General features: G+C 49.5%; 1 protein-coding gene across 1 annotated transcript in view; it reads left to right on the top strand.

The window, feature by feature from the left end:
- Nucleotides 1–23,630, top strand: part of ARPC2 (actin related protein 2/3 complex subunit 2) — a 113,635-nt gene that overhangs the window by 7,202 nt on the left and 82,803 nt on the right. The window contains exon 2 of the mRNA XM_068246114.1: nucleotides 616–650. Coding sequence (XP_068102215.1) covers nucleotides 616–650 — 35 coding nt within the window. The remainder of the gene's footprint in view (nucleotides 1–615; nucleotides 651–23,630) is intronic.

Genomic DNA, 23,630 nt, shown 5'->3' with positions numbered 1-23,630 from the left:
AGCGTTAGACTGTTTGCACATGCTCAGTAATGTTGGAGGAGGAGGTCTCCCCTCCTCCTCTGCGGCCAGCCACATGGCTAAATAATATTCACTGCACTGTGGTGACTCGGTGGGACTGTAGTGAATCCTTCATTTGATCCGGATCTTTTTTGTGAGTCGAATCATCCGGATCATTACAATGAAAGATTCGGTTCACAGTGGATGTCTGTCTGGAAGAAACAGGAACAGAATGTACAGCGCAGGGAAAGTCCTGTCCTGCTAGTGAATTTTGACCCAGTCTGCTTCCCTAGTAAAATGATTTGGTTCAAAGATCCGGATCTTTTCAATGATCCGATTCAAATGATCCGAATCCTTAAAAAGATCCGGACTTCCTATCACTAACCTGTAGTGGCTGCTTTGAGAGCTGCATAACGCAGCTCAATCTGATGTCCAACTTCAACACCACCATACGTTGTGTTAGGGGCACGTTATGCGACCATAACGTCCCCTAAAACGCAACGTCTTGGTGGGAAAGTAGCCTAAAGGCAGTAAATTTAGATGCAGAAATCTGTGTTCATGCTTTTCTTTGTTTTAGTAGGTTTTGTATTGATCCTAACGTCATATTTTGTATTGTAGGAATAAACCGGAGGCGGTGGAGGTGACATCTGCAGGTAATGCTTTTGTATTTAGAAGACCACTACTTATTATTATTATTATTATTATTATTATTATTATTATTAATTTAAAGTGTCAACATATTCTGTGTTGTACAGAGTAAGAAACAAACAGGGTGTATATAATAATACAGGCAATGGTACACACCAAATATAGACATTGGTACATAATACGGAATTGGTAATTATAGTGACAAATGTAATGAATACAACTTTATAACAAATTGCAAGACGCAAAAAAGGGTGAGAAAGCCCTGCCCCTTGTGAGCTTACAGTCTAAAGGAATGGGGGAACAAGAGGTGGCGTAGAATATAATATGCATGCTTTACATCTTCGGCAGTTTTTAACCACTTAAGTCTATCTGGTCGGATATATTATTATTATTATTATTATTTATTGAATTTATAAAGCGCCAACATATTACGCAGCGCTGGACATAGAACAAAGTTAAACATGCAAATTGTTCAAAATACATGATCGTGTGATTTGGGCTGGTTAGGTAGGCCCAGTAATACAAGTACGAGGCTGTCATAGGACAGGAGCACACAATCCTGTAGAGTACACTAGGGAGTGGAGGACCCTGCCAGAGGCTTACAATCTAAAGGGTGGGGTGGAAACACTAGGGGGGGCTGTTAAATACTCATTAGAGAGTTACTGTGTGGTAGGAGGTGGGTAGGCCATCCTAAAGAGGTAGGTTTTAAGGGCTTGCTTGAATGTGTTGAAAGAGGGAGCAAGTCTGATGGGTGGTGAAAGGGCATTCCAGAGGGTGGGGGCAATCCTTGAGAAATCCTGCAGGCGGGCATGGGAGTGTGAAATGCGTGGGGTGGTGAGGCGAAGGTCGTTGGAGGATCGGAGGGGGCGACCTGGTGTATACCTGTGAACGAGCTCCGAGATGTAGGTAGTGCAGGTTTTGTGCACTGATTTATACGCCAGGCATAGAATCTTGAAAGTTATCCTGAAATGGATAGGGAGCCAGTGCAGGGATTTACAAAGGGGAGATGAGGATGCGGAGCGGTGCGAGGAATGGATGAGTCTTGCAGCCGCGTTCATCACTGATTGAAGGGGGGCAGTGCGTTTCAGGGGGGAGGCCAGAAAGGAGGGAGTTACAGTAATCAAGGCGGGAGATGATTAGGGCATGGATGAGCAGTTTGGTCGTGTCTGGGGTTAAGAAGGGGCGGATCTTGGAGATATTACGGAGGTGGAAATTGCAGGCTCTGGTGATGTTTTGGATGTGTGGGATGAAGGAGAGGTCAGAGTCCAAGGTGACACCCAGACAGCGGGCATGGGAGGTAGGGCGAATGGTTGTGTTGTCGATAGTGAGGTGGAAATCTGGGAGGGGTGCAGCAGCATGCGGTGGAAAGATCAGGAGCTCAGTTTTGTCTAGGTTAAGCTTCAGGAACCTAGCTGACATCCAGGAGGAAATTGCTGAGAGACACAAGGAGACCTTGTTTATGGTGGTGGATGAGAGATCGGGGGTATGGAGATAAATCTGAGTGTCATCCATCCAGATAGACTGTGCTGCTGCCGCATGGGGCGCGCGCTCCCGCTGCCTGCCGTTAGTTCCCTGATCAGTGAATGGGAATATAATTCCCATTCACTGATCTAAGTTCCCCGCAGAAAAACAGACGCTCTCTAATCAGAAACCGCGGTATTTCTGCCCAAAAAAAAAACAGTTTCCCGTGCTCTTTATTGTTCCTGGAAGCGTGACCATACTCTTCCAGGACTTTAACTGTGGCCATCTTGTGGCCAAATAGTAAACTGCACCCACATACATTTTTTAATAAAGAATTACATTCCCTTACATTTCAAATGATCTGTTTCTCTCCCACACCAAAAATTACCCAAATATATTTTTTAATGAAACATTTTTTTTACAATTAAACACAAACAAAAAAAAAAAATTACCTAAGGGTCTGAACTTTTTAAATATGCATGTCAAGAGAGTATCTTATTATATTTTTTTTAAATTATAAGCTTGTAAATAGTGATGGACGCAAATTGAAAAAATGCACCTTTATTTCCAAATAAAATATTGGCGTCATAAATTGTGATAGGGACATAATTTAAAAGGTGTAATAACCAGGACAAATGGGCAAATAAAATACATAGGTTTTAATTATGGTAGCCTGTATTCATTTTAAACTATAATGGCCAAAAACTGAGAAATAATGAATTTTTTCCATTTCTTTCTTAATCTTCCTGTTAAAATGGATTTAGAAAAATATAATTCTTAGCAAAATGTACCACCCAAAGAAAACCTAATTAGTGGCAGAAAAAACAAGATATAGATCAATTAATTGTGATAAGTAGCAATAAGGTTATTGGCGACTGAATGGGAGGTGAAAGTTGCTCGGATGCATCCGATTTTCAACGCTGTAGGCTGAAGTGGTTAAAAGACACTTGAAGTGAGAGGGATGTGGAGACTGCCATATTTATTTCCTTTTAAACAATGCACGTTGTCCGGCTGTCCTGCTGATCCTCTGCATCTAATGTAGGTGGTCTGACTTGATTTACTGCATGCTTGTTTCAGGTGCGTGATTCACACATCAGGTATGCCAGGGGATCAGCAGGACTGCCAGGGAACTGGTATTGTATTGAAATAAATATGTCAGGCACCAAGTAGAAGGCCTGGACTAGCTGACAGCAAATGGACCATATTACAAAGCATTTAACCACTTCAGCCCGAGAGCAATTTTCACATACAGGCGCTGCTTCCATTCATTGGCCAATAACTTTATTACTACTTATCACACCTAAATGATCTATACATTGTTTTTTTCAGGACAAATTAGGCTTTCAGTGTGTGGTAATTTTGTTTAGTAATCACCTTATTTTCTATGCATTTTAAAGGGAAAATAAGGGAAAAAAATAGAAAAAAACAAACACTTTCTCCAATTACATCCATTATAGCTTTACATTAAACAGTGCTGACTATAAGTTAAAACCACTAATTTTATTTGCTCATCCATCCTGGTTATTGCAACATTTAGAATATGTTCCTAGCACAATGTATGGTGACAATATTGTATTTGGAAATAAAGGTGTCTTTTTTCTGTTTTTTTGTTTTTTGCTTTCTCATTGTACACTACGGATGATTACAAGACCTTATTTTCAAAAATAATAGCAATATACCCTCAGGGCATACATATTTAAAAAGCCAGGTTCCTAAAGTAACAATATATCTTTTTTTTCTTTTATATTCTGTCACTTTGTTTTCATTTTACAAGTCTTTTATTCTGGTACAGAATATGCGAACTTTAATTTCTTTTGATTCAGTTTGTGACTAAAAAGAATACAGGAGGCATGGGCCTCAACCCTAAAACTCTTTAAACTGTATTCTATTACCTATCACGGTTAAAATGATACCACATATGTCTCTTGTAGCATTGCTAAAACTTTCCCAAGTTTGATTATAATTCTGAAAATTACTTTTTATGTTTGATTGAGTTTGTCCCTACCTATCTTTCATGTGACGTGGGTCACAGCGTTTAGACACACCAAAATTAATTCTACAAATTGTCCCTGTTAAAATGATACCACATGTGCCTTATTTAGTAACAAACTAGAGGTGCACTCTCCACAAATACACTGGACAAATATATTCATCCAGTTGTCTTTAAGTGGTTAATCGGAAACCCCTTCAGGGCCTATTTCAACTATTTGCTGCGTCCATTTCTGAATCTGCAGCCCAATCGCTATGGCTGTGCCATGCACTTCTATAGGGATTGGGATGTTTTGTGCAAAATAAGCCACCAGCATTCTCTGAGGTTTCCCCACTTTGCATTATGTTTGGCCCTCTTGGGACCACCAGAGAAGTTATATTGGAGGGTAAGCACTAAATAACCAGGGAAGCCATATAGGGAGGGGGAAAGCACAAGGTACCAGGGAACTGTATAGGAGTGGGAGGGGGGCACTAGACACTAGGGAACTGTATAGGGGAAGAAGGGTCCACTAGACACCAGGGAACTGTATAGGGGAAGAAGGGTCCACTAGACACCAGGAAACTGTATAGGGAGGGAGGACCAATAAACATCAGGGAATTTTATAGGGGAAGGAGGGCTGCTATTAGACACTAGGGAATGGAGGGGGGGGCTATTAGACACCAGGGAACTGTATAGAGAATGGAGGGGGGCTATTAGACACCAGGGAACTGTATAGGGAATGGAGGTGGGCTATTAGACGCCAGGGAATGGAGGTGGGCTATTAGACGCCAGGGAATGGAGGTGGGCTATTAGACGCCAGGGAATGGAGGGGGGCTATTAGACGCCAGGGAATGGAGGGGGGCTATTAGACGCCAGGGAATGGAGGGGGGCTATTAGACGCCAGGGAACTGTATAGGGGAAGGAGGGCTGCTATTAGACACCAGGGAATTGTATAGGGGAGTGGAGGAGGGCCACTAGACACCAGGGAACTGTATAGGGGATGGAGGGTGGCTATTAGACACCAGGGAACTTTATAAGGGAGAGAGGTGGCCACTAGACCTTGAGGTCGGCCCGTGACAATTTCAGCCCACTTCTTGACACCCTTGCTTTATACAGAAACTTCCAGTACTGCAGGCCAGGATCTCCTCAGTACACACCACCTCTTGCAGTCCAGATTGTAAAATATTTGCTAAGTAAGTCTTTTTACAGATTTCAACACAGCCAGACTAAAATCCAGTTACTAGGTGTGAATGATGTAATAAGACATAAGCTTGTGTAGTTCCCTAAATAGAAGTTCAGAAAATGCGTCTTCCTCTTCTAGCCTTCAGATACACCCTCTTGATCAGGGGGAGGAGCCAGGACTGGCGGGGGAGGGGTCGGGGGTGCAGTCAGGAACACAAGCTTATCTCTAATGCTGGGTACACACATTGCGATTTCCCACGCGATTCGCGGGACCGATTTGATTATTTCCAACATGTTCGGGTTTCGATGGATACAGCCGTCGATTTTGCATATTAAGTATGCAAAATCGACGCCTGAATCCATCGAAACCCGATCGAACATGTTGGAAATAGTCGAATCGATCCCGCGAATCGCATGGGAAATTGCAACGTGTGTACCCAGCATTATTTTGCAGACACACATCCAGTTGTGATTGGTTAATTACTGGCCAATTTTACCACCTCGATGTAGTTTGAGGGCCAACAGATTGAAAAACTATGACCACATTGTACAGGCAAGCTCTCGTAGTACATGGAGGTTGAAAAATTGGCTAATCAAAATTGAATGTGTGTACCGGGCTTCAGAGTTTTAGAAACGGGCATGAAGTATGCAAAAAGGTATCCGGGCATTATACACTTCTGCCAATGTATGCTGTTTACCTTGTGTGCGTTAAAGTGAATCAGAGATGGGAATTTTGTAAAAAAACAAACATGCTACCTGATCCAGGAGGCTAGCCAGATCGGGTAGCCTCAGTTACTGCCGTTCTCCGCTGCTCCATTGGCCTGCTAGCCTTTACTTTCTGTTCCAGTGACCCCTAGGGTCATGTCACTGCAAGCTCTGCTCTGTGTGTCTCATCACACAGCAGGGAGCAGGGGGAGAGGCAGACAGAGCTGCCCAATGAGAGCAGGGGAAGGGGGATTAGGACCAGGGAACATGACTCTGTGTCCCATCCAAAACTCACCTGAATTGCCCTTCATTACCTCCCCTCAGCCTTGTGGTCAACTTCTTCAATCCCTACAAGCCCTACTCCATAGAGCCAAATTAATCCATGCCATGCACTGATGAGGATCAAACAATCCGAAACAGTCTGTATGCATGTTGGATTATTATGGCTCTGCACAAATTAACAAGCTGACACATCTTTGCATTCCAGCGGTTCTGGAGGTGTGTTAAACTTCTAAGGGTAACAATGGTTAATTTGCATATATTCAACAGTGATGCCCTGGGAGACATCTCAAGCTCACTCCAACCTGAATTATCGCAAATTCTTTCTGTTTTAAGAAAGCAAACTTTTTTTTTTTTTCATTAACATCTTAGTAAGGGGGCTTTTAGGACCATTGTAGTCCCTTACACACTCCAATGAGTTCTGGGTCACCATGAGCTTGCTGGTTAGTCTGTACTTTTTCAATCCACCTACTTTAGTCTACAAGGGGCAGCCAGGGGCAGGGCATGTGGAGCTTGTAGTATTCTTATTATTTAAAGGAATCTTTAGGCAAAAAAAAAAGTTTCACTTATCTGGGGCTTCTATCAGCGCCATGCAGTCATCCTTTGCCCTCGTAGTCGCTCACTGCTGCTCCAGTCCCCCGCCGCCAGCTCGTTTCCTTTTGCCGCATTGCGTAAATTTTTACGCATTCCCGCTGGTGCAGGAACATTAACGCATACAGTTTTTTGCGTTAGCGGTGCAACGCTAATAAATTTTAGCGTTAGCATTGCAACACGAAATTTTTTTTGCACTGCTGGCACGAAAAATTGTGTTACCGTTCCTGCGCTAGCGGGAATGCGTACAAATGTATGCAATGCGGCCCGCCGACCCCGAGGTCGACAAAAAGGAAACTAGCTGGCGGCAGGGGACCGGAGGAGCTGTGAGTGACTACAAGGGCACAGGATGGCTGCAGGGGGCTGGTAGAAGCCCCGGGTAAGTGAAACTCATTTTTTCTTTTCTTTTTTTTTTTTTTTTGCCGGATGATTCCTTTAAGTATTTATATATTGCCGACATCTTCCGTAGCGCTGTACAGAGTATCTTATCCCTCAGAAGAGCTCACAATCTAATCCCTACCATAGTCATGTCTATGCATGTATCTAGTAGTTTATGTAGCATAGTCTGAGGGGGGGGAAGACAGTTAACATATCTTTGTTTTTGGGATGTGGGAGGAAATCGGAGTGCCCGGAGGAAACCCACACAGACACGGGGAGAACATAAATACTCCATGCAGATAGTTCCCTAGCTAGAATTTGACCAGAGGACCCAGCGCTGCAAGGCTAGAGCGCTAATTACTTCGCCACCAGTACAGGCTACTTCCTCTGCTCAGCATAATCTGGGGGCACGCAGGTTTAGGCAGAAAGGGATCACGTGACTTGCTTCTTCGCCACTTCTTGCTATTTGCATTTGCTTTGTTTAATTCTCTTCTGTGTTGGATGTTAATACCTGCATTAAATTCACTAAAGCACTTAGACCTGGTGGGCTTTGTGCAGCTGCCACAATTTAGCGAGAGTATTAATAGTCAATCCTGCGGAGGTATTGTGAGCTGGGATGAATGCAGCCCTGCAGTGTGCGTCAGTGTATGTCAGCTCTGCAAGGCAGACCGTCACAGTCAGGGCTGCAGCATTAGTGATGGGATGCTGTATGTCAGTATAGGCCAGCTCTGCACAGCAGTCACAGTCAGGGCTGCAGCATTAGTGATGGGATGCTGTATGTCAGTATAGGCCAGCTCTGCAGTCACAGTCAGGGCTGCAGCATTAGTGATGGGATGTATGTCAGTATAGGGCAGCTCTGCACAGCAGTCACAGTCAGGGCTGCAGCATTAGTGATGGGATGTATGTCAGTATAGGCCAGCTCTGCACAGCAGTCACAGTCAGGGCTGCAGCATTAGTGATGGGATGCTGTATGTCAGTATAGGCCAGCTCTGCACAGCAGTCACAGTCAGGGCTGCAGCATTAGTGATGGGATGTATGTCAGTATAGGCCAGCTCTGCACGGCAGTCACAGTCAGGGCTGCAGCATTAGTGATGGGATGTATGTCAGTATAGGCCAGCTCTGCACAGCAGTCAGTCAGGGCTGCAGCATTAGTGATGGGATGTATGTCAGTATAGGCCAGCTCTGCACAGCAGTCACAGTCAGGGCTGCAGCATTAGTGATGGGATGCTGTATGTCAGTATAGGCCAGCTCTGCAGTCACAGTCAGGGCTGCAGCATTAGTGATGGGATGTATGTCAGTATAGGCCAGCTCTGCACAGCAGTCAGTCAGGGCTGCAGCATTAGTGATGGGATGCTGTATGTCAGTATAGGCCAGCTCTGCACAGCAGTCACAGTCAGGGCTGCAGCATTAGTGATGGGATGTATGTCAGTATAGGCCAGCTCTGCACAGCAGTCACAGTCAGGGCTGCAGCATTAGTGATGGGATGTATGTCAGTATAGGTCAGCTCTGCACAGCAGTCACAGTCAGGGCTGCAGCATTAGTGATGGGATGCTGCATGTCAGTATAGGCCAGCTCTGCACAGCAGTCACAGTCAGGGCTGCAGCATTAGTGATAGGATGTATGTCAGTATAGGTCAGCTCTGCACAGCAGTCACAGTCACAGGGCTGCAGCATTAGTGATGGGATGTATGTCAGTATAGGCCAGCTCTGCACGGCAGTCACTGTCAGGGCTGCAGCATTAGTGATGGGATGTATGTCAGTATAGGCCAGCTCTGCACGGCAGTCACAGTCAGGGCTGCAGCATTAGTGATGGGATGTATGTCAGTATAGGGCAGCTCTGCACAGCAGTCACAGTCAGGGCTGCAGCATTAGTGATGGGATGTATGTCAGTATAGGCCAGCTCTGCACAGCAGTCACAGTCAGGGCTGCAGCATTAGTGATGGGATGTATGTCAGTATAGGCCAGCTCTGCACAGCAGTCACTGTCAGGGCTGCAGCATTAGTGATGGGACGTATGTCAGTATAGGCCAGCTCTGCACAGCAGTCACAGTCATGGCTGCAGCATTAGTGATGGGATGTATGTCAGTATAGGGCAGCTCTGCACAGCAGTCACAGTCAGGGCTGCAGCATTAGTGATGGGATGTATGTCAGTATAGGCCAGCTCTGCACAGCAGTCACAGTCAGGGCTGCAGCATTAGTGATGGGATGTATGTCAGTATAGGCCAGCTCTGCACAGCAGTCACAGTCAGGGCTGCAGCATTAGTGATGGGATGTATGTCAGTATAGGCCAGCTCTGCACAGCAGTCACAGTCACAGGGCTGCAGCATTAGTGATGGGATGTATGTCAGTATAGGCCAGCTCTGCACAGCAGTCACAGTCAGGGCTGCAGCATTAGTGATGGGATGTATGTCAGTATAGGCCAGCTCTGCACAGCAGTCACAGTCACAGGGCTGCAGCATTAGTGATGGGATGTATGTCAGTATAGGTCAGCTCTGCACAGCAGTCACAGTCAGGGCTGCAGCATTAGTGATGGGATGTATGTCAGTATAGGCCAGCTCTGCACAGCAGTCATAGTCAGGGCTGCAGCATTAGTGATGGGATGTATGTCAGTATAGGCCAGCTCTGCACAGCACTCACAGTCAGGGCTGCAGCATTAGTGATGGGATGTATGTCAGTATAGGCCAGCTCTGCACGGCAGTCACAGTCAGGGCTGCAGCATTAGTGATGGGATGCTGTATGTCAGTATAGGGCAGCTCTGCACAGCAGTCACAGTCAGGGCTGCAGCATTAGTGATGGGATGTATGTCAGTATAGGCCAGCTCTGCACAGCAGTCAGTCAGGGCTGCAGCATTAGTGATGTAATGTATGTCAGTATAGGCCAGCTCTGCACAGCAGTCACAGTCAGGGCTGCAGCATTAGTGATGGGATGTATGTCAGTATAGGGCAGCTCTGCACAGCAGTCACAGTCAGGGCTGCAGCATTAGTGATGGGATGTATGTCAGTATAGGCCAGCTCTGCACAGCAGTCACAGTCAGGGCTGCAGCATTAGTGATGGGATGTATGTCAGTATAGGCCAGCTCTGCACGGCAGTCACAGTCAGGGCTGCAGCATTAGTGATAAGATGTATGTCAGTATAGGCCAGCTCTGCACGGCAGTCACAGTCACAGGGCTGCAGCATTAGTGATGGGATGCTGTATGTCAGTATAGGCCAGCTCTGCAGTCACAGTCAGGGCTGCAGCATTAGTGATGGGATGTATGTCAGTATAGGGCAGCTCTGCACAGCAGTCACAGTCAGGGCTGCAGCATTAGTGATGGGATGTATGTCAGTATAGGCCAGCTCTGCACAGCAGCCACAGTCACAGGGCTGCAGCATTAGTGATGGGATTCTGTATGTCAGTATAGGCCAGCTCTGCACAGCAGTCACAGTCAGGGCTGCAGCATTAGTGATGGGATGTATGTCAGTATAGGCCAGCTCTGCACAGCAGTCAGTCAGGGCTGCAGCATTAGTGATGGGATGCTGCATGTCAGTATAGGCCAGCTCTGCACAGCAGTCACAGTCAGGGCTGCAGCATTAGTGATGGGATGCTGTATGTCAGTATAGGCCAGCTCTGCACAGCAGTCACAGTCAGGGCTGCAGCATTAGTGATGGGATGTATGTCAGTATAGGCCAGCTCTGCACAGCAGTCACAGTCAGGGCTGCAGCATTAGTGATGGGATGTATGTCAGTATAGGCCAGCTCTGCACAGCAGCCACAGTCACAGGGCTGCAGCATTAGTGATGGGATGCTGTATGTCAGTATAGGCCAGCTCTGCACAGCAGTCACAGTCAGGGCTGCAGCATTAGTGATGGGATGCTGCATGTCAGTATAGGCCAGCTCTGCACAGCAGTCACAGTCAGGGCTGCAGCATTAGTGATGGGATGCTGTATGTCAGTATAGGTCAGCTCTGCACAGCAGTCACAGTTAGGGCTGCAGCATTAGTGATGGGATGTATGTCAGTATAGGCCAGCTCTGCACAGCAGTCACAGTCAGGGCTGCAGCATTAGTGATGGGATGTATGTCAGTATAGGCCAGCTCTGCACAGCAGTCACAGTCAGAGCTGCAGCATTAGTGATGGGATGTATGTCAGTATAGGGCAGCTCTGCACGGCAGTCACAGTCAGGGCTGCAGCATTAGTGATGGGATGTATGTCAGTATAGGGCAGCTCTGCACAGCAGTCACAGTCAGGGCTGCAGCATTAGTGATGGGATGCTGTATGTCAGTATAGGCCAGCTCTGCACAGCAGCCACAGTCAGGGCTGCAGCATTAGTGATGGGATGTATGTCAGTATAGGCCAGCTCTGCACAGCAGTCACAGTCAGGGCTGCAGCATTAGTGATGGGATGTATGTCAGTATAGGCCAGCTCTGCACGGCAGTCACAGTCAGGGCTGCAGCATTAGTGATGGGATGTATGTCAGTATAGGCCAGCTCTGCACAGCAGTCACAGTCAGGGCTGCAGCATTAGTGATGGGATGTATGTCAGTATAGGCCAGCTCTGCACGGCAGTCACAGTCAGGGCTGCAGCATTAGTGATGGGATGTATGTCAGTATAGGCCAGCTCTGCACGGCAGTCACAGTCAGGGCTGCAGCATTAGTGATGGGATGCTGTATGTCAGTATAGGCCAGCTCTGCACAGCAGTCACAGTCAGGGCTGCAGCATTAGTGATGGGATGTATGTCAGTATAGGCCAGCTCTGCACAGCAGTCACAGTCAGGGCTGCAGCATTAGTGATGGGATGTATGTCAGTATAGGCCAGCTCTGCACAGCAGTCACAGTCAGGGCTGCAGCATTAGTGATGGGATGTATGTCAGTATAGGCCAGCTCTGCACAGCAGTCACAGTCAGGGCTGCAGCATTAGTGATGGGATGCTGTATGTCAGTATAGGCCAGCTCTGCAGTCACAGTCAGGGCCGCAGCATTAGTGATGCGATGTATGTCAGTATAGGCCAGGTCTGCACAGCAGTCACAGTCAGGGCTGCAGCATTAGTGATGGGATGCTGTATGTCAGTATAGGCCAGCTCTGCACAGCAGTCACAGTCAGGGCTGCAGCATTAGTGATGGGATGTATGTCAGTATAGGCCCGCTCTGCACAGCAGTCAGTCAGGGCTGCAGCATTAGTGATGGGATGTATGTCAGTATAGGCCAGCTCTGCACAGCAGTCAGTCAGGGCTGCAGCATTAGTGATGGGATGTATGTCAGTATAGGGCAGCTCTGCACGGCAGTCACAGTCAGGGCTGCAGCATTAGTGATGGGATGTATGTCAGTATAGGGCAGCTCTGCACGGCAGTCACAGTCAGGGCTGCAGCATTAGTGATGGGATGTATGTCAGTATAGGCCAGCTCTGCACAGCAGTCACAGTCAGGGCTGCAGCAATAGTGATGGGATGTATGTCAGTATAGGCCAGCTCTGCACAGCAGTCAGTCAGGGCTGCAGCATTAGTGATGGGATGCTGCATGTCAGTATAGGCCAGCTCTGCACGGCAGTCACAGTCAGGGCTGCAGCATTAGTGATGGGATGTATGTCAGTATAGGCCAGCTCTGCACAGCAGTCACAGTCAGGGCTGCAGCATTAGTGATGGGATGTATGTCAGTATAGGGCAGCTCTGCACAGCAGTCACAGTCAGGGCTGCAGCATTAGTGATGGGATGTATGTCAGTATAGGCCAGCTCTGCACAGCAGTCACAGTCAGGGCTGCAGCATTAGTGATGGGATGTATGTCAGTATAGGCCAGCTCTGCACGGCAGTCACAGTCAGGGCTGCAGCATTAGTGATGGGATGTATGTCAGTATAGGCCAGCTCTGCACAGCAGTCACAGTCAGGGCTGCAGCATTAGTGATGGGATGTATGTCAGTATAGGTCAGCTCTGCACAGCAGTCACAGTCAGGGCTGCAGCATTAGTGATGGGATGTATGTCAGTATAGGCCAGCTCTGCACAGCAGTCACAGTCAGGGCTGCAGCATTAGTGATGGGATGTATGTCAGTATAGGCCAGCTCTGCACAGCAGTCACAGTCAGGGCTGCAGCATTAGTGATGGGATGCTGTATGTCAGTATAGGCCAGCTCTGCAGTCACAGTCAGGGCCGCAGCATTAGTGATGGGATGTATGTCAGTATAGGCCAGGTCTGCACAGCAGTCACAGTCAGGGCTGCAGCATTAGTGATGGGATGCTGTATGTCAGTATAGGCCAGCTCTGCACAGCAGTCAGGGCCGCAGCATTAGTGATGGGATGTATGTCAGTATAGGCCAGCTCTGCACAGCAGTCACAGTCAGGGCTGCAGCATTAGTGATGGGATGTATGTCAGTATAGGCCAGCTCTGCACAGCAGTCACAGTCAGGGCTGCAGCATTAGTGATGGGATGTATGTCAGTATAGGCCAGCTCTGCACAGCAGTCACAGTCAGGGCTGCAGCATTAGTGATGGGATGTATGTCAGTATAGGTCAGCTCTGCACAGCAGTCACAGTCAGAGCTGCAGCATTAGTGATGGGATGTATGTCAGTATAGGCCAGCTCTGCACAGCAGTCACAGTCAGGGCTGCAGCATTAGTGATGGGATCTATGTCAGTATAGGCCAGCTCTGCACAGCAGTCAGTCAGGGCTGCAGCATTAGTGATGGGATGTATGTCAGTATAGGGCAGCTCTGCACAGCAGTCACAGTCAGGGCTGCAGCATTAGTGATGGGATGCTGTATGTCAGTATAGGCCAGCTCTGCACAGCAGTCACAGTCAGGGCTGCAGCATTAGTGATGGGATGTATGTCAGTATAGGCCAGCTCTGCACGGCAGTCACAGTCAGGGCTGCAGCATTAGTGATGGGATGTATGTCAGAATAGGCCAGCTCTGCACAGCAGTCACAGTCAGGGCTGCAAGATTAGTGATGGGATGTATGTCAGTATAGGGCAGCTCTGCACAGCAGTCACAGTCAGGGCTGCAGCATTAGTGATGGGATGTATGTCAGTATAGGCCAGCTCTGCACAGCAGTCACAGTCAGGGCTGCAGCATTAGTGATGGGATGCTGTATGTCAGTATAGGGCAGCTCTGCACAGCAGTCAGTCAGGGCTGCAGCATTAGTGATGGGATGTATGTCAGTATAGGCCAGCTCTGCACAGCAGTCACAGTCAGGGCTGCAGCATTAGTGATGGGATGTATGTCAGTATAGGCCAGCTCTGCACAGCAGTCACAGTCAGGGCTGCAGCATTAGTGATGGGATGTATGTCAGTATAGGCCAGCTCTGCACAGCAGTCACAGTCACAGGGCTGCAGCATTAGTGATGGGATGCTGTATGTCAGTATAGGTCAGCTCTGCACAGCAGTCACAGTCAGGGCTGCAGCATTAGTGATGGGATGTATGTCAGTATAGGGCAGCTCTGCACGGCAGTCACAGTCAGGGCTGCAGCATTAGTGATGGGATGTATGTCAGTATAGGCCAGCTCTGCACAGCAGTCACAGTCAGGGCTGCAGCATTAGTGATGGGATGTATGTCAGTATAGGCCAGCTCTGCACGGCAGTCACAGTCAGGGCTGCAGCATTAGTGATAAGATGTATGTCAGTATAGGCCAGCTCTGCACGGCAGTCACAGTCACAGGGCTGCAGCATTAGTGATGGGATGCTGTATGTCAGTATAGGGCAGCTCTGCACAGCAGTCACAGTCAGGGCTGCAGCATTAGTGATGGGATGCTGTATGTCAGTATAGGCCAGCTCTGCAGTCACAGTCAGGGCTGCAGCATTAGTGATGGGATGTATGTCAGTATAGGGCAGCTCTGCACAGCAGTCACAGTCAGGGCTGCAGCATTAGTGATGGGATGTATGTCCGTATAGGCCAGCTCTGCACGGCAGTCACAGTCAGGGCTGCAGCATTAGTGATGGGATGTATGTCAGTATAGGCCAGCTCTGCACAGCAGCCACAGTCACAGGGCTGCAGCATTAGTGATGGGATGCTGTATGTCAGTATAGGCCAGCTCTGCACAGCAGTCACAGTCAGGGCTGCAGCATTAGTGATGGGATGCTGCATGTCAGTATAGGCCAGCTCTGCACGGCAGTCACAGTCAGGGCTGCAGCATTAGTGATGGGATGTATGTCAGTATAGGCCAGCTCTGCACGGCAGTCACAGTCAGGGCTGCAGCATTAGTGATGGGATGTATGTCAGTATAGGGCAGCTCTGCACAGCAGTCACAGTCAGGGCTGCAGCATTAGTGATGGGATGTATGTCAGTATAGGCCAGCTCTGCACAGCAGTCACAGTCACAGGGCTGCAGCATTAGTGATGGGATGCTGTATGTCAGTATAGGCCAGCTCTGCACGGCAGTCACAGTCAGGGCTGCAGCATTAGTGATGGGATGTATGTCAGTATAGGCCAGCTCTGCACGGCAGTCACAGTCAGGGCTGCAGCATTAGTGATGGGATGTATGTCAGTATAGGCCAGCTCTGCACAGCAGTCACAGTCAGGGCTGCAGCATTAGTGATGTGATGCTGTATGTCAGTATAGGCCAGCTCTGCAGTCACAGTCAGGGCCGCAGCATTAGTGATGGGATGTATGTCAGTATAGGCTAGCTCTGCACAGCAGTCACAGTCAGGGCTGCAGCATTAGTGATGGGATGCTGTATGTCAGTATAGGCCAGCTCTGCACAGCAGTCACAGTCAGGGCTGCAGCATTAGTGATGGGATGCTGTATGTCAGTATAGGCCAGCTCTGCACGGCAGTCACAGTCAGGGCTGCAGCATTAGTGATGGGATGATGTATGTCAGTATAGGCCAGCTCTGCACAGCAGTCACAGTCAGGGCTGCAGCATTAGTGATGGGATGTATGTCAGTATAGGCCAGCTCTGCACAGCAGTCACAGTCAGGGCTGCAGCATTAGTGATGGGATGTATGTCAGTATAAGCCAGCTCTGCACAGCAGTCACAGTCAGGGCTGCAGCATTAGTGATGGAATGTATGTCAGTATAGGCCAGCTCTGCACAGCAGTCACAGTCAGGGCTGCAGCATTAGTGATGGGATGTATGTCAGTATAGGCCAGCTCTGCACAGCAGTCACAGTCACAGGGCTGCAGCATTAGTGATGGGATGTATGTCAGTATAGGCCAGCTCTGCACGGCAGTCACAGTCAGGGCTGCAGCATTAGTGATGGGATGTATGTCAGTATAGGCCAGCTCTGCACAGTAGTCACAGTCAGGGCTGCAGCATTAGTGATGGGATGCTGTATGTCAGTATAGGCCAGCTCTGCACAGCAGTCACAGTCACAGGGCTGCAGCATTAGTGATGGGATGCTGTATGTCAGTATAGGCCAGCTCTGCACAGCAGTCACAGTCAGGGCTGCAGCATTAGTGATGGGATGCTGCATGTCAGTATAGGCCAGCCCTGCACGGCAGTCACAGTCAGGGCTGCAGCATTAGTGATGGGATGTATGTCAGTATAGGCCAGCTCTGCACGGCAGTCAGTCAGGGCTGCAGCATTAGTGATGGGATGTATGTCAGTATAGGCCAGCTCTTCACGGCAGTCACAGTCAGGGCTGCAGCATTAGTGATGGGATGTATGTCAGTATAGGCCAGCTCTGCACAGCAGTCACAGTCAGGGCTGCAGCATTAGTGATGGGATGTATGTCAGTATAGGCCAGCTCTGCACAGCAGTCACAGTCAGGGCTGCAGCATTAGTGATGGGATGTATGTCAGTATAGGCCAGCTCTGCACAGCAGTCACAGTCAGGGCTGCAGCATTAGTGATGGGATGCTGTATGTCAGTATAGGCCAGCTCTGCAGTCACAGTCAGGGCCGCAGCATTAGTGATGGGATGTATGTCAGTATAGGCCAGCTCTGCACGGCAGTCACAGTCAGGGCTGCAGCATTAGTGATAAGATGTATGTCAGTATAGGCCAGCTCTGCACGGCAGTCACAGTCACAGGGCTGCAGCATTAGTGATGGGATGCTGTATGTCAGTATAGGCCAGCTCTGCAGTCACAGTCAGGGCTGCAGCATTAGTGATGGGATGTATGTCAGTATAGGGCAGCTCTGCACAGCAGTCACAGTCAGGGCTGCAGCATTAGTGATGGGATGTATGTCAGTATAGGCCAGCTCTGCACAGCAGTCACAGTCACAGGGCTGCAGCATTAGTGATGGGATGCTGTATGTCAGTATAGGCCAGCTCTGCACGGCAGTCACAGTCAGGGCTGCAGCATTAGTGATAGGATGCTGTATGTCAGTATAGGCCAGCTCTGCACAGCAGTCACAGTCAGGGCTGCAGCATTAGTGATGGGATGTATGTCAGTATAGGCCAGCTCTGCACAGCAGTCACAGTCAGGGCTGCAGCATTAGTGATGGGATGTATGTCAGTATAGGCCAGCTCTGCACAGCAGTCACAGTCAGGGCTGCAGCATTAGTGATGGGATGTATGTCAGTATAGGCCAGCTCTGCACAGCAGTCACAGTCAGGGCTGCAGCATTAGTGATGGGATGCTGTATGTCAGTATAGGCCAGCTCTGCAGTCACAGTCAGGGCCGCAGCATTAGTGATGGGATGTATGTCAGTATAGGCCAGGTCTGCACAGCAGTCACAGTCAGGGCTGCAGCATTAGTGATGGGATGCTGTATGTCAGTATAGGCCAGCTCTGCACAGCAGTCACAGTCAGGGCTGCAGCATTAGTGATGGGATGTATGTTAGTATAGGCCAGCTCTGCACAGCAGTCACAGTCAGGGCTGCAGCATTAGTGATGGGATGCTGTATGTCAGTATAGGCCAGCTCTGCAGTCACAGTCAGGGCCGCAGCATTAGTGATGGGATGTATGTCAGTATAGGCCAGGTCTGCACAGCAGTCACAGTCAGGGCTGCAGCATTAGTGATGGGATGCTGTATGTCAGTATAGGCCAGCTCTGCACAGCAGTCACAGTCAGGGCTGCAGCATTAGTGATGGGATGTATGTTAGTATAGGCCAGCTCTGCACAGCAGTCACAGTCAGGGCTGCAGCATTAGTGATGGGATGTATGTCAGTATAGGGCAGCTCTGCACAGCAGTCACAGTCAGGGCTGCAGCATTAGTGATGGGATGTATGTCAGTATAGGGCCAGCTCTGCACAGCAGTCACAGTCAGGGCTGCAGCATTAGTGATGGGATGTATGTCAGTATAGGCCAGCTCTGCACAGCAGTCACAGTCAGGGCTGCAGCATTAGTGATGGGATGTATGTCAGTATAGGCCAGCTCTGCACAGCAGTCACAGTCAGGGCTGCAGCATTAGTGATGGGATGTATGTCAGTATAGGCCAGCTCTGCACAGCAGTCACAGTCAGGGCTGCAGCATTAGTGATCGGATGCTGTATGTCAGTATAGGCCAGCTCTGCACAGCAGTCACAGTCAGGGCTGCAGCATTAGTGATGGGATGTATGTCAGTATAGGGCAGCTCTGCACAGCAGTCACAGTCAGGGCTGCAGCATTAGTGATGGGATGTATGTCAGTATAGGCCAGCTCTGCACAGCAGTCACAGTCAGGGCTGCAGCATTAGTGATGGGATGTATGTCAGTATAGGCCAGCTCTGCACGGCAGTCACAGTCAGGGCTGCAGCATTAGTGATGGGATGTATGTCAGTATAGGCCAGCTCTGCACAGCAGTCACAGTCAGGGCTGCAGCATTAGTGATGGGATGTATGTCAGTATAGGCCAGCTCTGCACAGCAGTCACAGTCAGGGCTGCAGCATTAGTGATGGGATGTATGTCAGTATAGGCCAGCTCTGCACAGCAGTCAGTCAGGGCTGCAGCATTAGTGATGGGATGTATGTCAGTATAGGGCAGCTCTGCACAGCAGTCACAGTCAGGGCTGCAGCATTATTGATGGGATGCTGTATGTCAGTATAGGCCAGCTCTGCACAGCAGTCACAGTCAGGGCTGCAGCATTAGTGATGGGATGTATGTCAGTATAGGGCAGCTCTGCACAGCAGTCACAGTCAGGGCTGCAGCATTAGTGATGGGATGTATGTCAGTATAGGCCAGCTCTGCACAGCAGTCACAGTCAGGGCTGCAGCATTAGTGATGGGATGTATGTCAGTATAGGCCAGCTCTGCACGGCAGTCACAGTCAGGGCTGCAGCATTAGTGATGGGATGTATGTCAGTATAGGCCAGCTCTGCACAGCAGTCACAGTCAGGGCTGCTGCATTAGTGATGGGATGTATGTCAGTATAGGGCAGCTCTGCACAGCAGTCACAGTCAGGGCTGCAGCATTAGTGATGGGATGTATGTCAGTATAGGCCAGCTCTGCACAGCAGTCACAGTCAGGGCTGCAGCATTAGTGATGGGATGTATGTCAGTATAGGTCAGCTCTGCACAGCAGTCACAGTCAGGGCTGCAGCATTAGTGATGGGATGTATGTCAGTATAGGCCAGCTCTGCACAGCAGTCACAGTCAGGGCTGCAGCATTAGTGATGGGATGTATGTCAGTATAGGGCAGCTCTGCACGGCAGTCACAGTCAGGGCTGCAGCATTAGTGATGGGATGTATGTCAGTATAGGGCAGCTCTGCACAGCAGTCACAGTCAGGGCTGCAGCATTAGTGATGGGATGTATGTCAGTATAGGGCAGCTCTGCACAGCAGTCACAGTCAGGGCTGCAGCATTAGTGATGGGATGTATGTCAGTATAGGCCAGCTCTGCACAGCAGTCACAGTCAGGGCTGCAGCATTAGTGATGGGATGCTGTATGTCAGTATAGGCCAGCTCTGCAGTCACAGTCAGGGCCGCAGCATTAGTGATGGGATGTATGTCAGTATAGGCCAGGTCTGCACAGCAGTCAGTCAGGGCTGCAGCATTAGTGATGGGATGCTGTATGTCAGTATAGGCCAGCTCTGCACGGCAGTCACAGTCAGGGCTGCAGCATTAGTGATGGGATGTATGTCAGTATAGGCCAGCTCTGCACAGCAGTCACAGTCAGGGCTGCAGCATTAGTGATGGGATGTATGTCAGTATAGGCCAGCTCTGCACAGCAGTCAGTCAGGGCCGCAGCATTAGTGATGGGATGTATGTCAGTATAGGGCAGCTCTGCACAGCAGTCACAGTCAGGGCTGCAGCATTAGTGATGGGATGCTGTATGTCAGTATAGGCCAGCTCTGCACAGCAGTCACAGTCAGGGCTGCAGCATTAGTGATGGGATGTATGTCAGTATAGGCCAGCTCTGCACGGCAGTCACAGTCAGGGCTGCAGCATTAGTGATGGGATGTATGTCAGTATAGGCCAGCTCTGCACAGCAGTCACAGTCAGGGCTGCAGCATTAGTGATGGGATGTATGTCAGTATAGGCCAGCTCTGCACAGCAGTCAGTCAGGGCTGCAGCATTAGTGATGGGATGTATGTCAGTATAGGGCAGCTCTGCACAGCAGTCACAGTCAGGGCTGCAGCATTAGTGATGGGATGCTGTATGTCAGTATAGGCCAGCTCTGCACAGCAGTCACAGTCAGGGCTGCAGCATTAGTGATGGGATGTATGTCAGTATAGGGCAGCTCTGCACAGCAGTCACAGTCAGGGCTGCAGCATTAGTGATGGGATGTATGTCAGTATAGGCCAGCTCTGCACAGCAGTCACAGTCAGGGCTGCAGCATTAGTGATGGGATGTATGTCAGTATAGGCCAGCTCTGCACGGCAGTCACAGTCAGGGCTGCAGCATTAGTGATGGGATGTATGTCAGTATAGGGCAGCTCTGCACAGCAGTCACAGTCAGGGCTGCAGCATTAGTGATGGGATGTATGTCAGTATAGGCCAGCTCTGCACAGCAGTCACAGTCAGGGCTGCAGCATTAGTGATGGGATGTATGTCAGTATAGGTCAGCTCTGCACAGCAGTCACAGTCAGGGCTGCAGCATTAGTGATGGGATGTATGTCAGTATAGGCCAGCTCTGCACAGCAGTCACAGTCAGGGCTGCAGCATTAGTGATGGGATGTATGTCAGTATAGGCCAGCTCTGCACAGCAGTCACAGTCAGGGCTGCAGCATTAGTGATGGGATGCTGTATGTCAGTATAGGCCAGCTCTGCAGTCACAGTCAGGGCCGCAGCATTAGTGATGGGATGTATGTCAGTATAGGCAGGTCTGCACAGCAGTCACAGTCAGGGCTGCAGCATTAGCGATGGGATGCTGTATGTCAGTATAGGCCAGCTCTGCACGGCAGTCACAGTCAGGGCTGCAGCATTAGTGATGGGATGTATGTCAGTATAGGCCAGCTCTGCACAGCAGTCACAGTCAGGGCTGCAGCATTAGTGATGGGATGTATGTCAGTATAGGCCAGCTCTGCACAGCAGTCAGTCAGGGCTGCAGCATTAGTGATGGGATGTATGTCAGTATAGGGCAGCTCTGCACAGCAGTCACAGTCAAGGCTGCAGCATTAGTGATGGGATGCTGTATGTCAGTATAGGCCAGCTCTGCACAGCAGTCACAGTCAGGGCTGCAGCATTAGTGATGGGATGTATGTCAGTATAGGCCAGCTCTGCACGGCAGTCACAGTCAGGGCTGCAGCATTAGTGATGGAATGTATGTCAGTATAGGCCAGCTCTGCACGGCAGTCACAGTCAGGGCTGCAGCATTAGTGATGGGATGTATGTCAGTATAGGGCAGCTCTGCACAGCAGTCAGGGCTGCAGCATTAGTGATGGGATGTATGTCAGTATAGGCCAGCTCTGCACAGCAGTCACAGTCAGGGCTGCAGCATTAGTGATGGGATGCTGTATGTCAGTATAGGGCAGCTCTGCACAGCAGTCAGTCAGGGCTGCAGCATTAGTGATGGGATGTATGTCAGTATAGGCCAGCTCTGCACAGCAGTCACAGTCAGGGCTGCAGCATTAGTGATGGGATGTATGTCAGTATAGGCCAGCTCTGCACAGCAGTCACAGTCAGGGCTGCAGCATTAGTGATGGGATGTATGTCAGTATAGGCCAGCTCTGCACAGCAGTCACAGTCACAGGGCTGCAGCATTAGTGATGGGATGCTGTATGTCAGTATAGGTCAGCTCTGCACAGCAGTCACAGTCAGGGCTGCAGCATTAGTGATGGGATGTATGTCAGTATAGGGCAGCTCTGCACGGCAGTCACAGTCAGGGCTGCAGCATTAGTGATAAGATGTATGTCAGTATAGGCCAGCTCTGCACAGCAGCCACAGTCACAGGGCTGCAGCATTAGTGATGGGATGCTGTATGTCAGTATAGGCCAGCTCTGCACAGCAGTCACAGTCAGGGCTGCAGCATTAGTGATGGGATGCTGCATGTCAGTATAGGCCAGCTCTGCACGGCAGTCACAGTCAGGGCTGCAGCATTAGTGATGGGATGTATGTCAGTATAGGCCAGCTCTGCACGGCAGTCACAGTCAGGGCTGCAGCATTAGTGATGGGATGTATGTCAGTATAGGGCAGCTCTGCACAGCAGTCACAGTCAGGGCTGCAGCATTAGTGATGGGATGTATGTCAGTATAGGCCAGCTCTGCACAGCAGTCACAGTCACAGGGCTGCAGCATTAGTGATGGGATGCTGTATGTCAGTATAGGCCAGCTCTGCACGGCAGTCACAGTCAGGGCTGCAGCATTAGTGATAGGATGCTGTATGTCAGTATAGGCCAGCTCTGCACGGCAGTCACAGTCAGGGCTGCAGCATTAGTGATGGGATGTATGTCAGTATAGGCCAGCTCTGCACAGCAGTCACAGTCAGGGCTGCAGCATTAGTGATGGGATGTATGTCAGTATAGGCCAGCTCTGCACAGCAGTCACAGTCAGGGCTGCAGCATTAGTGATGGGATGTATGTCAGTATAGGCCAGCTCTGCACAGCAGTCACAGTCAGGGCTGCAGCATTAGTGATGGGATGTATGTCAGTATAGGCCAGCTCTGCACAGCAGTCACAGTCAGGGCTGCAGCATTAGTGATGGGATGCTGTATGTCAGTATAGGCCAGCTCTGCAGTCACAGTCAGGGCCGCAGCATTAGTGATGGGATGTATGTCAGTATAGGCCAGGTCTGCACAGCAGTCACAGTCAGGGCTGCAGCATTAGTGATGGGATGCTGTATGTCAGTATAGGCCAGCTCTGCACAGCAGTCACAGTCAGGGCTGCAGCATTAGTGATGGGATGTATGTTAGTATAGGCCAGCTCTGCACAGCAGTCACAGTCAGGGCTGCAGCATTAGTGATGGGATGCTGTATGTCAGTATAGGCCAGCTCTGCAGTCACAGTCAGGGCCGCAGCATTAGTGATGGGATGTATGTCAGTATAGGCCAGGTCTGCACAGCAGTCACAGTCAGGGCTGCAGCATTAGTGATGGGATGCTGTATGTCAGTATAGGCCAGCTCTGCACAGCAGTCACAGTCAGGGCTGCAGCATTAGTGATGGGATGTATGTTAGTATAGGCCAGCTCTGCACAGCAGTCACAGTCAGGGCTGCAGCATTAGTGATGGGATGTATGTCAGTAT

This window comes from Hyperolius riggenbachi, chromosome 7, assembly GCF_040937935.1.
Source record: "Hyperolius riggenbachi isolate aHypRig1 chromosome 7, aHypRig1.pri, whole genome shotgun sequence".
Taxonomy (NCBI): Eukaryota; Metazoa; Chordata; class Amphibia; order Anura; family Hyperoliidae; genus Hyperolius; species Hyperolius riggenbachi.
The sequence above is the reverse complement of the archived record's forward strand: the minus strand, read 5'-3'. Positions and strand labels throughout refer to the sequence as shown.